General features: G+C 40.6%; 1 protein-coding gene across 2 annotated transcripts in view; it reads left to right on the top strand.

The window, feature by feature from the left end:
• The window catches only part of CCZ1 (CCZ1 homolog, vacuolar protein trafficking and biogenesis associated), a 30,361-nt gene extending 17,773 nt beyond the window's left edge, over positions 1-12,588 (top strand). The window contains exons 11-15 of one of the 2 annotated variants that reach the window (XM_054042230.1): positions 66-99; positions 555-672; positions 8,332-8,490; positions 9,780-9,907; positions 12,232-12,588. In XM_054042230.1, coding sequence (XP_053898205.1) covers positions 66-99; positions 555-672; positions 8,332-8,490; positions 9,780-9,907; positions 12,232-12,287 — 495 coding nt within the window. In that variant the 3' untranslated portion in view covers positions 12,288-12,588. The remainder of the gene's footprint in view (positions 1-65; positions 100-554; positions 673-8,331; positions 8,491-9,779; positions 9,908-12,231) is intronic. The other variant, XM_054042231.1, reaches the window with a different exon arrangement.
• The last annotated feature ends 155 nt before the right edge of the window (positions 12,589-12,743 follow it).

Here is a 12,743-nt window from a genome sequence, read left to right as displayed (position 1 = left end):
ATGTATTGGTGAAGTTGAGGAAAGAAAATGTGTTTTGTAAATGTTTTTGTTTTGGTTTGTTTCAGGCCATGAGTGCAGCTGTCTGTTTTATGATTGATGGTAGGTATATATTTGTATTATTTGAAATAAACCATGGAGATTAAATGCTTTTCTTTTGACAACTTTGTTGTTCGGTACTATCTCCTTACCAAACCGTTATCAAACATAAATCTAGCCTGATTTTGCTATTGCAAAGTATTCAAGACTATAACGAATGTATGTTAATTTGTTCTGTGTGGATGCTTTCACCAGCTTCTTAGTCAAGTAGATTATTTATATTGTGTTTTGCTTGATGGTACAAAAGGGACACACTTTTGCCCTCAGTTACTCCGTGGAAGCCACCTGGATGTTGATGAGATTTCTTGGGTGTAACTGACAGCAGAATATGGTCCAAGAGTCTTATAAATGTTTAAAGTTAGCTACAAAAGAACATGTTTGCTTTTTTGGCACAAAATAGTATAGACCTCATGTACTGTTAGGAAAAAACTCATTATCTTTTTAAAACTGCTTCATAGCCTCAATGCAACCTACACTGGATTTTTGCCGTAAACTGGACAGCATTGTTGGGCCTCAACTCACAGTATTAGCATCAGACATATGTGAACAATACAACATCAACAAAAGGATATCAGGGTTTGTACTATCTTTATGTTCCTATTGCAAACCTTCACCAGGTAGCTCAAAGTCTATTTTAATGACTGCTTCAATAAGGGTAACAATATGAGTGCATATTTTAAGAGCATTCTCTTTGAATTAACATGTATATTTTATAAGATGTTATCTCTCTCCATATGTATCTTTGACATTTATAGAGAACCCATTGTGACATATTTAAGTGCCCTGGGGGAACTGCACTAGTTTTTATAAAAGTAACAATTTTATTTAGGTCATTGTGTGGTTAAGGTTCATTTTGCCTTTGGTAAGGCCTTTTGGCACATGTTTAGTCTTACAATCTTATAATTGCTACTTTTTTCCTACCCAACTAATTATCAAAGTATTAACCATTTTAAAGGAAACCTGCAAATAGTTAAAAGGAAAAGTCCAACAACTGTAGAATATGCTGCCTACCCCAAATAGCTAGGGAAGAGGGGCATTCAGACTCAGTGGTCAGGCAATTCCTGTGGGGTTTTGTGGTCATTTTTCATGTGCAAACAGAAATGACCTGATCCCAATAGTCCATTTTTAGTCTGAAATGAGGGTTCTGTTGGGGTGTGCAACATTAGCAGCATAATGGACATTGATGTATCCTCTAGAGTGGGAGCAGGAGAACTAGGACTTATTTTTCCCCCTTCCCTTGTCTCGCAAATTTTAAATTGAGTGTACATCTCCCCATTGCCCTTGGTGGAAGTATCTAGTATTTAATTCTAAGGTCCTATCCACACTGGATCAAAACCAGGACTCTGGTTGTTCTGAAGCTAATGTGGACAGGACCTAAAGTAGTTAGAAATTCTTCAGATCATTTTTAACAAGGAGTCTAAATAAAAGTAGATTCTGTAACTTCAGAGAAAATCCAATTACTCTGAAGGAATTTCTGTCTCTGACTCTTTGCAGTAGGGCCAGTGGAATGCAGGAAGGGGGGGGGGGGGGGCATTTTAACTTTGATTTCCTAGTAAGTTTGAAAAAAATAAAATTGCTGAGGTTTAGGTGCTACCTAATCTTTTAAGGTCTTAGATATACAAAATAAGCAGTTTATTGGCACCTTTTACTAGAAAATATACTTGCCCAAAGGCTCCTTCAGCAGTGGGGTCCCATCATTGTTTGGGCAGACAACAGGAGGTTTTGTTTAAAAGGTCAAGGCATTATCATTGTTACAATCTTATTTCTTCAGGTTCCCTATTCATGGGCTTGCTAAGAGAGAGTATTGCCTCTGGCTCCTGTCCTTGTATTCAGCCAAGCTGTGTTCAGTGTAGGGCCCAATAGGGAGCAGGGTAGACGCATTTTTAAGCCACTTTTGTATTCCTCTGATCCCTTGGGCTGCTGGGTAACATTTGATACCAGGTGTAAATTACAGTAACCATGGTACCATTACACCAGCCAGAGTGCAACAATGTTCTGGCCATCCCTGTGGCTAAAGGGGTTAGTGTGTCATAGAGCAGCTAATGCCATCTCTGTGCTTCCAAGGGAATCCCCAGCTGCCTATACTTATTCAATTCATTTTCCTCTACTCCTCCTGCAAAAAAATGGAACTGCTAGAGAAGATGTACTGATGTGGCGGCGTGTTTTCTTGCAAGACTAGAATTCTAAAGGACCATACAAATAGAGATAAGTGTAGACGATAATCCTCTGCTCCCTCAGTGCTCTGCATAATGCCAGGGTCACTTGTAGCAACTTATAGACCAAGAGAGAGAGGCTTTTCTTGCATTGGCCACATGCTGTACATTTATTGTCTTGTATCAGAGGGGTACCTGTGTTAGTCTGGATCTGTAAAAAGCAACAGAGAGTCCTGTGGCACCTTATAGACTAACAGGTGTATTGGAGCATAAGCTTTCGTGGGTGAATACCCACTTCGTCTTTGTTGCTGTTTATTGTCTTGTTCCTCCACTTTGTGAACATTTTTGGCTGACTTCAATGAAAACTTAGTTTGCTACTGAAACATTGTGTGAGGATGGCTTGTTCTTGAACATCTTTCCAAAGGCTAATCCCATAATCAGAAAGGAGCCTTTCTGAGTACCTACCTTCATCACACTGCCAGTGTGACTGGTCCCTTTAAGTGGGAGCAGGTTCCAGTGCACCTGGGACTGATTAGCTGCTACCCAACTGGGCTGAAGGGCGGGCAGGCACCTGAGCGTTATAATGGAGGAGAGAGCAGCAGGGGAAAGGCTGTTACCTGTGGACTTCTTTCAGTCCAGGGAGGTAGAGAGGAGAACAGCTGCTGCTGTCTCTTCCTTTGTAAGCCCTTCCCTTCCTTTCGCTCTACCAGGTGCCTTCCCGTAAGCCCAACTGGGCAGCAGATAATCAGTCACTGGTGCACTGGACGCCCCGCCCCACACACACTGCCTCTTAAAGGGGCCAGTCACCCTGTGACACACACACATTAGTTGCCCAAAGGCAGCTTGTAAAGCTGACTATAGACAATGTAGCAAGCTTTGTGGTGACCTTCCTCTTGACTTTCTGAGACTTTGTTTTTCCCAAACTGTGATGGTGTATAGCGTAAAAAAACGAAACACTGGGATGATATTTTTCAGTTAGCTAAATAAGGGCCGTGACATTTATATTTTTGAGTAGACAAGGTGAGGCGCTTTCAGTTTAGATAAAATATATTGGCTATGTAATTTAATTTATTATAAATCTATGGATATGCATATGCAGACAATGTAGTATGCAGTGCCAAGATCAGAACCTGGGATGTTTCTGTCTACAGAGAGGAAGCATAGCCTTGCGAATAAGGCACTAGGCTGGGACTCAGGAGACCTCAGTTCAATTCCCTGGGCTGCCACAGGCTGTCTTGACACCTTAGACAAATCTTTTTTTTTTTTTTTTTTTTTTTTGGTGCCTCAGTTCCTCATCTGTAAAATGAGATCATTATACTTATTTATGTCCAAGAGCTGTTATGAGGAAAATTCCTTGTATGTATCGGATGCTCAGATATTATGATGTGGACCATATTGATACTAGAAGGACCACTACCACTTGAGCTCCAGAAGAATGTTATCTCTGAGTAGTATTAGGTGTTATCCTACGCAGTTCAGTCTCTAAGGGGTGGCAGCTGCAGATATCTGACATTGTATCAAGCAGAAAAGAGCAGCATGCACATTAGCCAGTGCATTATATAACCTCTCCTAGTATATTGTATATTAAAAGAACATTATTTAGGTGGCAAGTCAAGCACTCAAAACTTAGGAGATGCCAGAATTAATGTTGCCTATGCAACCTTAATGCTGCCCCTTGTGCTTATGCATTATGCTACTGTCTTTAATTACATGATTACATACTGTTTTTTCTACAGACCCTCTACCTCATTTCCTAACTGTTTAGTGCTTGACTTTGCAACCTTTAATGTTCTTTTAGCATTTACTAGGTCTTTAAAAAAATTCCTTAGGTCTTTGAAAAAAGAAATTCTATCATGTAGCATCCTATTGAAAACTACCTGGATGATTGGCAGGATTGGAATGTTTAGATCCACCACACAGACCATGTGAGCTAACAGAGTAACGGATAGCAACTGTAGGTTGTCATCTTGTAGGTGGACCAGCATTAGAGGGAGATGGTAAGCTTTGCCAGTGTGTTTCATGTACTTACTGCCAGCAGAGGAATGGTGAGACTGAGGACTCTTAGGTTCCATTCCAAGCTCTGGATGGAGTGTGTCTAATGGGTTTGCACTCTCTTCTGCCTGTTCGTCCCTCCCCACTCCTCAAGTTTGAACCCTTCTACTCCATCCCCTCCAATTTATCCCAGTCCTGTCTTTTCCCTGCCTGTGGTTCCTTATCTCAGTCCCATTTTTCTCATGTAGCCAGTCCCAGTCTCCTCTCCTCAGGCTTCTCATCCCAGTCCTAGTCTCCTTGCCCAACCAGTCTTAGTCTTACCATTCCAGGCTCCCATTCCAGTTTCCCCTACTCCCAGTCTGTCTCGTTGCCCAGTCATTCCCAATTCTCACCCCCAGCTCCTTGTCCTGAATCTCCTTATGCAACCAATAACAGTTCCCCTGCTCCCACGCTTCATCCAGTTTCTCTCTCTTCCCCACTGACCTCTTGTTGCTGCTGCCGCCACCTCCCACATCCACACTTGGCTCCAAGTCCCAATCTCTCTCCCTAGACGACTTCTCCAATCTATGTTCCATTCTCCACCAGCAGCCCCCTGTCCCAATCTCTTTGCTCTGCCAATCTCATTTCTTCCCCCACCCCCGCAACCCTGGCTCCACATTAGATATGTCTCCCTTGCCCCCTCACCTCCTTCCCTCCACCTACTGGCTCCAGGTCCTAGTCCCCTTGCCCAGCCAGTTTGTCTCCCCCTCCCAGCTTCCTGTGGTCTTGTCCAGCCAGTCCCAATCTTTCCCCTCCAACCCTGCCAGCCTTCTGTCCCAATCTTCCCTCCATCCCACTGCGGGCCCAGCTCTTGTCTACCCTGCATTCGAGTCAGACAGCTTCCTCCTCCATGCTCCTTGAGTCCAGTAGGGGTGGTCACTGAGAGCACAGGAGGGACAGTCTCCTTGCTCTCTGTTCATGTGCCCAGACCCAGCATGGCCCAGAGCTGCAATCGTATGAAAAGTCCAGCTTCGCTCCTTCAGCCCTGGACTGGAGCATGCCCAGTGCGCCACTGACTCTTCGGGGAATTTAGCTGCTAAAAATCTAAGCCTCTATTGAGCATATGCAAACCACAGTTTTTCAAAGGCTTATAGCTTGGCCAAATTTGGACAGATCCTCATGGGGATGGAAAAAGGCACATCACTGACACACAGACCATTCCCTGCCAAATTTCAATAATTTTTCCAATAAAAGGTTTCCAGAATTATTTTAATATGGGCAGAACATTTTTTCCTTACCCTCTTTCTTGGAAACAGCTGAACCCACATTTTCCAGGGCAATTCAGATTGAGGCAGACACCTGACGTAAAATTTCAGCCCAAATGGTTAAAGTTTGGCAAAGTTATAAGCAACTTAAAACAGCATGTTATAATGGGAAGTGTCAGACAACCTTAATATGCAGCTCTATCAGCCCCATATATAACAACATGCACACTAGCTCAAAAAATTTAGATAGCAAAATACAGCTGCAAGCCTTATACTTTACCAAGAGTACTGTGCCATCTTGCAAGAAACTTAACAGCTCAAGGCTATAGAGGTCTGGGACTCTGTTACTGAAATCTTTATTCCTTTTGTCTAACTCTTAAAAGCCCAGGGTAAATCATTGCTGGATTTTACATAGTAGGTTTGTTTTTTCTCTAGTTCCTTTTGTGTTTTATGTTAAAAGAAAAGTGCCTTTTTATACAATAGCACCACTCTAATCGATTGTGATAGCATAGATGTCAGCCCTAATCTAAGCACATATTGTATATTGGCCAGCAAAGAGAAGCTGTGGGTCATTTACATGATAGAGGTTTAAGGCAGCAGCCTAGTTAGTGTATAGTTCATGATGGTTTAAACCAACAGACACATTACACTGAAGGATTATAAACTTTAAAGAGTTTAAATTCCCTACAGCAAGTGGCATTTGTCTGCTGCTGTCAAGCTAATATAAGTGAAGGTGTATATTTAGGATGATAACGTTGTCATTTAGGATGTTTGAAACCATGAATCAGTTGTACCACACAAATGGTTTGTTTGGTAGCACTGTATAAGAAGAGGGGAAAATTCCCAGGCAAGATTTATGTAGTACACACTTGACTGTTTGGGGGAAGAGTTGAGGTGCTTATTAGCTTCTCCCACAATCCTAAATATTTTCTTCAAAAGGCATATTTTCTTCAAAAGGCATATTTTCTTCAAAAGGTATATTTGTCATGTGGAGTATTTGTTGGTTTCCTACAGTATTGCTGTTCTAAGGATGATTCAATCATACCAAAGATACATGCACACTTACTTTGGTGTGTGGTGACTGTACTAAACTGGCAGAATTGCAGTGAGTCAAATAAAATATGCTTGCAATGGTGCCAACCTATTAAATCATTAAATACTTGGTTTTTTTATGTCATTGAGGGATTAAAGCAAAGGAAGATCATCTTATTAAATCTCCCTTAAAATTTTAATGCAGCAGTGCCCTGATAACTTTATATGGTTTCTTTTTACACTAATGCAGTTGGGTGACATAATAGGGAGCAAGATATCCCGACGTTTGAGCCATTTGTTGGTCCGCTAAGGTGATAGTGAGTAAACTGCCATATGATGTCTAGCATAGATGAGACCGTTCCAAACAACTGAATATGTAACCTTAAGTGCCAACTGCTGCAGCAAACCTTCACTGATTGTAATTGTTGAAGCCATCACCAAAACCAATATCAATGACTTAAGTTTAAGTCTTGACTTACCAAACTGGGAAAGGGAGATCATCTCATGCCCGAATCCACCAAGGAGGGTGAAAAACTCTCGTTGGCTTGGCCATTCTGGGAAAGAGGGGAAGTTTTCCTGATCTCAAATATGATAGTCAATGAAAAACTGATACAGTTCTAAATCCCTTATGAAACAAATTAGTAACACAACACCTAACCAAGCCAACAGCTGACTCTTCTTTAGGCAGGCAGCAAGGATCCCCACTCGCAGGCAGCCAGCACCTATATGCTCTCTCCCCAGAGTAGCTAACCAATCCAGCAACCAGCTGTGGTTCAAATCCACCAATGGTGTAAGATCATGGGCCCAGTGGGAGAACTCAAAGAGCTAGTGAAGGAGAAAGGGAGATGTTCTGATGTCCCTCACCGGTGGTTGGGTCCTGGTAAGAGCAGGAAATGCATTAGGCAGAGATAATTTTATTCTCTTTCCTGTACTAGGAATTCATGCAGGTCTCTCTTATGGTGTCAGTGTTTTGGAGGTCTAAATGTTTTTCATTTCAATGGCTATCCAAAAACAGTCTGTCAACCCTGCCACAGGTCTGGAAAAGTAGTTAGGCATGGCAGGATTTGATTTAAATTGATAGATGTTGGTAAATCAACTAAAAAAAAATATTGATCACTAAAAGTTGGCAGGATAGTAGCCTTTCCCCCTTTGCCCCTGTCACCAGCACTGTGGCAGTTCAAGGAGCCCTCTGCAGCCCTGCTGTCATGTGTCTGCAGGGCTGCAGGGAACTCCCTGAGCTGCCAGAGCTGGTGAGACCTGATCCCTGGAGGCACAAGGTGTGGGGAAAGGTGTAATTCTGGTGGGGCAAAGCAGAGACCCCCAATCAGGACTGTGGTGAGAAAGAGGTAAATTTCTGGCCATGGGGGAGATAACCCTGCTGCTGAATTGCTCCATCCCTGTTCCAGAACTGTGGCCAAGGTTTTGTCATCCTCATCGCAGCCCTGGCCTGAGGTCTCAGCTCCCCCAAGCCAGGGCTGCAGCCTCTCCCTCACCTTGCACCCTGGTGTCATGGGCCTCTCAGTTGTGTAGGGAGCCCCTGCCAAGCTGCCCTAATCCCAACCCTTCGCACAAGCTCCCTCAACTTCCAGCAACAGTTTTAAAAAATCTTTAAAATAAATGGTATAAATGGTCAAAATTAGAAAAAAAATCAAATTCTGCCAAGCCTAATAGTAATATATGCACAATGTCTCAATATGATGATAAGGTACCTGATCATGGATTTCATGTTGTGCATGGATTAGTGATCTGTGACTTACATATACACATTTCACAAAGACCACTTAGTCACCATTTTCTTTAACTTGTTTTCCTAGGTCTGAGAAGGAACCTCAGTTTAAGTTTATCTATTTCAATCATATGAACTTGGCAGAGAAAAGTACAATTCACATGAGGAAAACACCCAGTGTATCACTCACGTCCGTTCACCCTGACCTCATGAAGATTCTAGGTGATATCAACAGTGATTTTACTAGGTAATCTTATTTACAGTTCTCCTTCTGTCAAATAGGCCTCAGCTTTTAGCAGTGTTCAACTACTGAATTATCCTGGGTTTTCATTTATGTATATATACATACAATTACTGAATATATAAAATTGGGGAATAAGTAATATAGAACAGATTTTTCTTTTATGTGTACCACTGTAGCCAGTTTGATACATTGAAATGTCTGTCCTGTCCCACCCTTCTGGTCTCTTTTTTTTTTTTTTTCCCCCCCCATGAATTTTCATGTCCCTGAGATGTTGGGCTAGATTTCAATAAGGGATTGGATACTTCTGTGGATATCAAGAACAGTCACAGTTGTTATAATTAATAACCAATTTTGGAAGGGATTTAAACCTTATGCTTCAGGGCTTAAGTCAATCTCTGACTATTAGAGATCAGGATGAAATCTAATTTTGAGGGTACATTATCCCACATTTGCCTACTAATTAACATACTAAACTCTTTAAAATATGCTTATAATAAAACACTAAATCCAAGTACTTATTTGAAAAAAAGTATTAGTTTCTCCTATGATGGTGGAATCAAAGCTTGTCATGCCAAACCCGTGAAAAAATGCAGAAATTGGGCTTGTTTTTGGCTTAATTGGCTTGTGAGTTGCTTGTTGGCTAGTTTTTGACTTGCAGCTTGTTGCATTTTTTTTTTTTTTATTTTTTTTTTGATTGGCTCCCGGAAAGCAGGGGCTGGGGGGGAGAGAGTCGGGTGCACAGTGGGCCCACCACAGTCCCAGACTGCACGCCAGAAGGATCTAGTCACATAGAGTGTTGGGGTTCTTAGGGATTGGCTTGTTTTGGCCTTCTTGTGAAAGTCAGGGTGCTACCGCGTGAAAGTTGGCAACTGTGGACACCAAGCAGTTTCTTTCAAAGCACTGATGTTTAGTTGACTAGTAGACTAAATAAGTGGTTGGCTTACTTCCTCGTGATTAAATTCTCCCAAATGGAGATTGTGGAGGCTATGCTGGCACTGACTTGCTGTATTTATGTCTCCTGAGTTGAGCACACCTGCTCATTTTTGGTTTTCTGTTCATTTGCAATGTCACAGCAATCTGCGAGATCAGCTATTCAGTTCACATCTAGTTTATTCATAACCCTTAGGGCAGTTAAACAATTACTAAAACTGTTGTATTTGCTGGTTATTTCTTGAGATCTTTACTTCAATATTGTTGCTTGTAATGTAAGTTATTTATTTTGCTTTTCGAGTCCCTTATTTTTGATGTCGGTACAAATTTCCCTAAGGTTTGTTGTATCCAATTTCTTTCAGAGTTGATGAGGATGAAGAAATCATTGTGAAGGCAATGAGTGACTACTGGGTGGTTGGGAAAAAGTCTGATCAACGGGAACTGTATGTTATTTTGAATCAAAAAAATGCAAACCTTATTGAAGTTAATGGTAAGTTTTTTGTTGTGTTTTTTTTTTTTTTAATTTTTGCTATTTGTTAAATACTGTTGGTGTTACTAAAATGCTTATCAATGGATTTTTAGTTCTCTATTTTATATAAGATACGCTTAATGGGGGATTTTTTTCTATGCTACACCAGATCAGCTTGCCTAAGGCTTTGTCTCTCCTCCATGTTTTGCATGGCAACTAAATCATAAATATTCAGACTTTAAGTCGATGTTCTTAACAATGAATCGATGACCATTATCTTACTCCTTGACATTTAATGGGAGTGCTCTGTTGAAATTTAATTTTGGAATATTTAATAAATGAAGTGCATTATTATATTTCCAGGAGGTTAAAATGCCTACTTTTCTGAACTTGTCTTTTATAAGTCAAGGCAATATATTTTCACAAAGGGAAGTAGTCATTAAGATTATTACTGTTTTTCTCCCAAAGTGCTTTCCTACTTCAGTTTTACACTGCAATTTAAGACATACCAAGTACATGAAGAAACATGCATCAATATTACCTTTAGCCCAATTCATTTGGATAAAAAATGAGAACATTATGGGGCAATATCAACTTGAAAACTAAACAGTTTTTTTTACAAGATAAAAGTACTTTGTTTCTACATCTGCCCCTGACCTTCCTGCTAATTATTCTGGTTTTACAGTCCTACTTCTCTATAATTGTTTTTTCTCTCTCCTTGCTTCTGTGCGGAAGAGGCACAGAAATGGGGGAGACAGACTTGCTGTACTTAAAGTGCTGTCAAATGCACAAAATGTATAAATGATCTGGAAAAAGGGGTAAACAGCGAGGTGGCAAAATTTGCAGATGATGCAAAATTATTAAAGATAGTTAAAACCCAGGCAGACTGCAAAGAGCTACAAAAGGATCTCTCAAAACTGGGTGACTGGGCAACCAAATGGCAGATGAAATGTTAATAAATAAATGTTAATAAATGCAAAGTAATGCACCTTGGAAAGCATAATCCCAAATATACATATAAAATGATGGTCTAAATTAAATGGAAAGAATTAGAGAAATTCATGGAGGGTAGAAATTCACATTTGCCAGAAGCTGGGAATGAATGACAGGGGATGGATCACTGGATGATTACCTGTTCTGTTCATTCCCTCTGGGGCACCTGGCACTGGCCACTATCGGAAGATGGACCTTTGGCCTGACACAGTAGGGCCATTCTTATGTTCTTATAAACTGGAGAAAAACAGGATTACTCTAACCAAATCCTGGGTATAACTGTCAATAAGAGTTGGTTTGGGGAAAAACCCCAGATAAATGATTTTTCAACTGATGGCTGTCACTTTCAATAAACGTAAGACTCCTTTAGGTGTGGCCCAAGGCTACAAAACCAGTAATTTAGATGCTGGTAAAGGGCCTGATCAAGCAAGATGCTCAGCACCCTTAACTTCTGTTTAGCTATATTGAAGATGAGGGCCCTGAACACCTTTAGGATCATACCCGTTGTGCAGGAATAGTAGATAAGAATGTTTATACAGTAACTATAGTGCTGCCCCTAAATTACAAAGCAATCGCTAAAAACATTGTACTGGAAATTAATCTTCTCTATGAGAAGAAAGTAGGGGAGCACAAAACAAAAGACTTTAATCTTAATATTATTTGAGTAAGGATATTGATTTATCAATGTTTCTTCTAATCCAGTGGTTCTTATTGCACTGCAACCCCCTTCTGACAACCAAAATTACTACATGACCCCAGAAGGGGGGACCGAAACGTGAGCATGCCCCAGCCCTGCCACCCTGGGCCGGGGTGGGAGAGCAAAGCCGAAGCCCAAGAGCTTCAGCCCAAGGCTGAACCACACCACTCAGTGCTGAAGCCCTTGGGCTTTGGCTTCAGCCATGGGCCCCAGCACGTCTTAACGCCAGCCCAGGCAGCCCCATTAAAATAGGGTCACGACCCACAGTTTGAGAATCCCTGTTCTAATCATTAAGCAAGACTTGTTTAACAAGAAAAGTTTGTTCTTTTATTCTGTGAATACAGGATAAAAGCTAAGTCCATATTTGGCATGAAAAGACTGATATGTGAATTTTCAGACTGGGTCTGCTGAACAAAATTGACCCACCTTTCTCTTACTAAAAATAGAAATAAGGAGTTGATATGCACCAGGACATTCCTTAAAAAAAAAAAAGGGGGGGGGGGGGAGTGAGAATATGTTTTAAAAGCAGAAAACCCTAACAAATGTAATATTTTTCCCCGGATACAGTTACAGTTCTGTCAAGTCTTCTTTTAAAAGCAGGGTGTTTATATAATATGTTTCTGAACTCTCTCTCTTTTTTTTTTTTTTTAAACAGAAGAAGTAAAGAAACTTTGTGCAACACAGTTCAATAATATTTTCTTCCTGGATTGATCTGCAGAGGGCTGATTTAGTGAAAAAGAATCTACAAATGTCAGAAACATTTTTGTTTAACATGAAAGGTTATTAGTCATATTATTGACTGGAATAATGACAATAGTAAAGCAATACTTGCTTTGTAAGAATCAAATTTCTACTGAAGCTGTAAACTCTGATCATAAGATTTTTAGATTTTAAAATATTTATGTGCAAACTAATTAAAACCAATCTGATAATTCAACTGTACCATTCCATTTCTCTAATATTGTTATGTTAATATTTTACTGGACAATAAAATTAATAATTGTTACAATTTTAAGGGCCCTTTTGTTCCCCTTCTGTGCTCACGTGCAAATGAGTGGACTGAAGTGTGGGGATTTATTTTCTACACATTAGCATGTAAAAGAGAGGGGGAGGTAGTTGATGTTAACCCTATCATCTGAGTCTGAAGTGGCACCCACAGTAAAGGAT

The sequence above is a fragment of the Malaclemys terrapin genome, chromosome 10, assembly GCF_027887155.1.
Source record: "Malaclemys terrapin pileata isolate rMalTer1 chromosome 10, rMalTer1.hap1, whole genome shotgun sequence".
NCBI classification, from domain to species: Eukaryota; Metazoa; Chordata; order Testudines; family Emydidae; genus Malaclemys; species Malaclemys terrapin.
The sequence above is the reverse complement of the archived record's forward strand: the minus strand, read 5'-3'. Positions and strand labels throughout refer to the sequence as shown.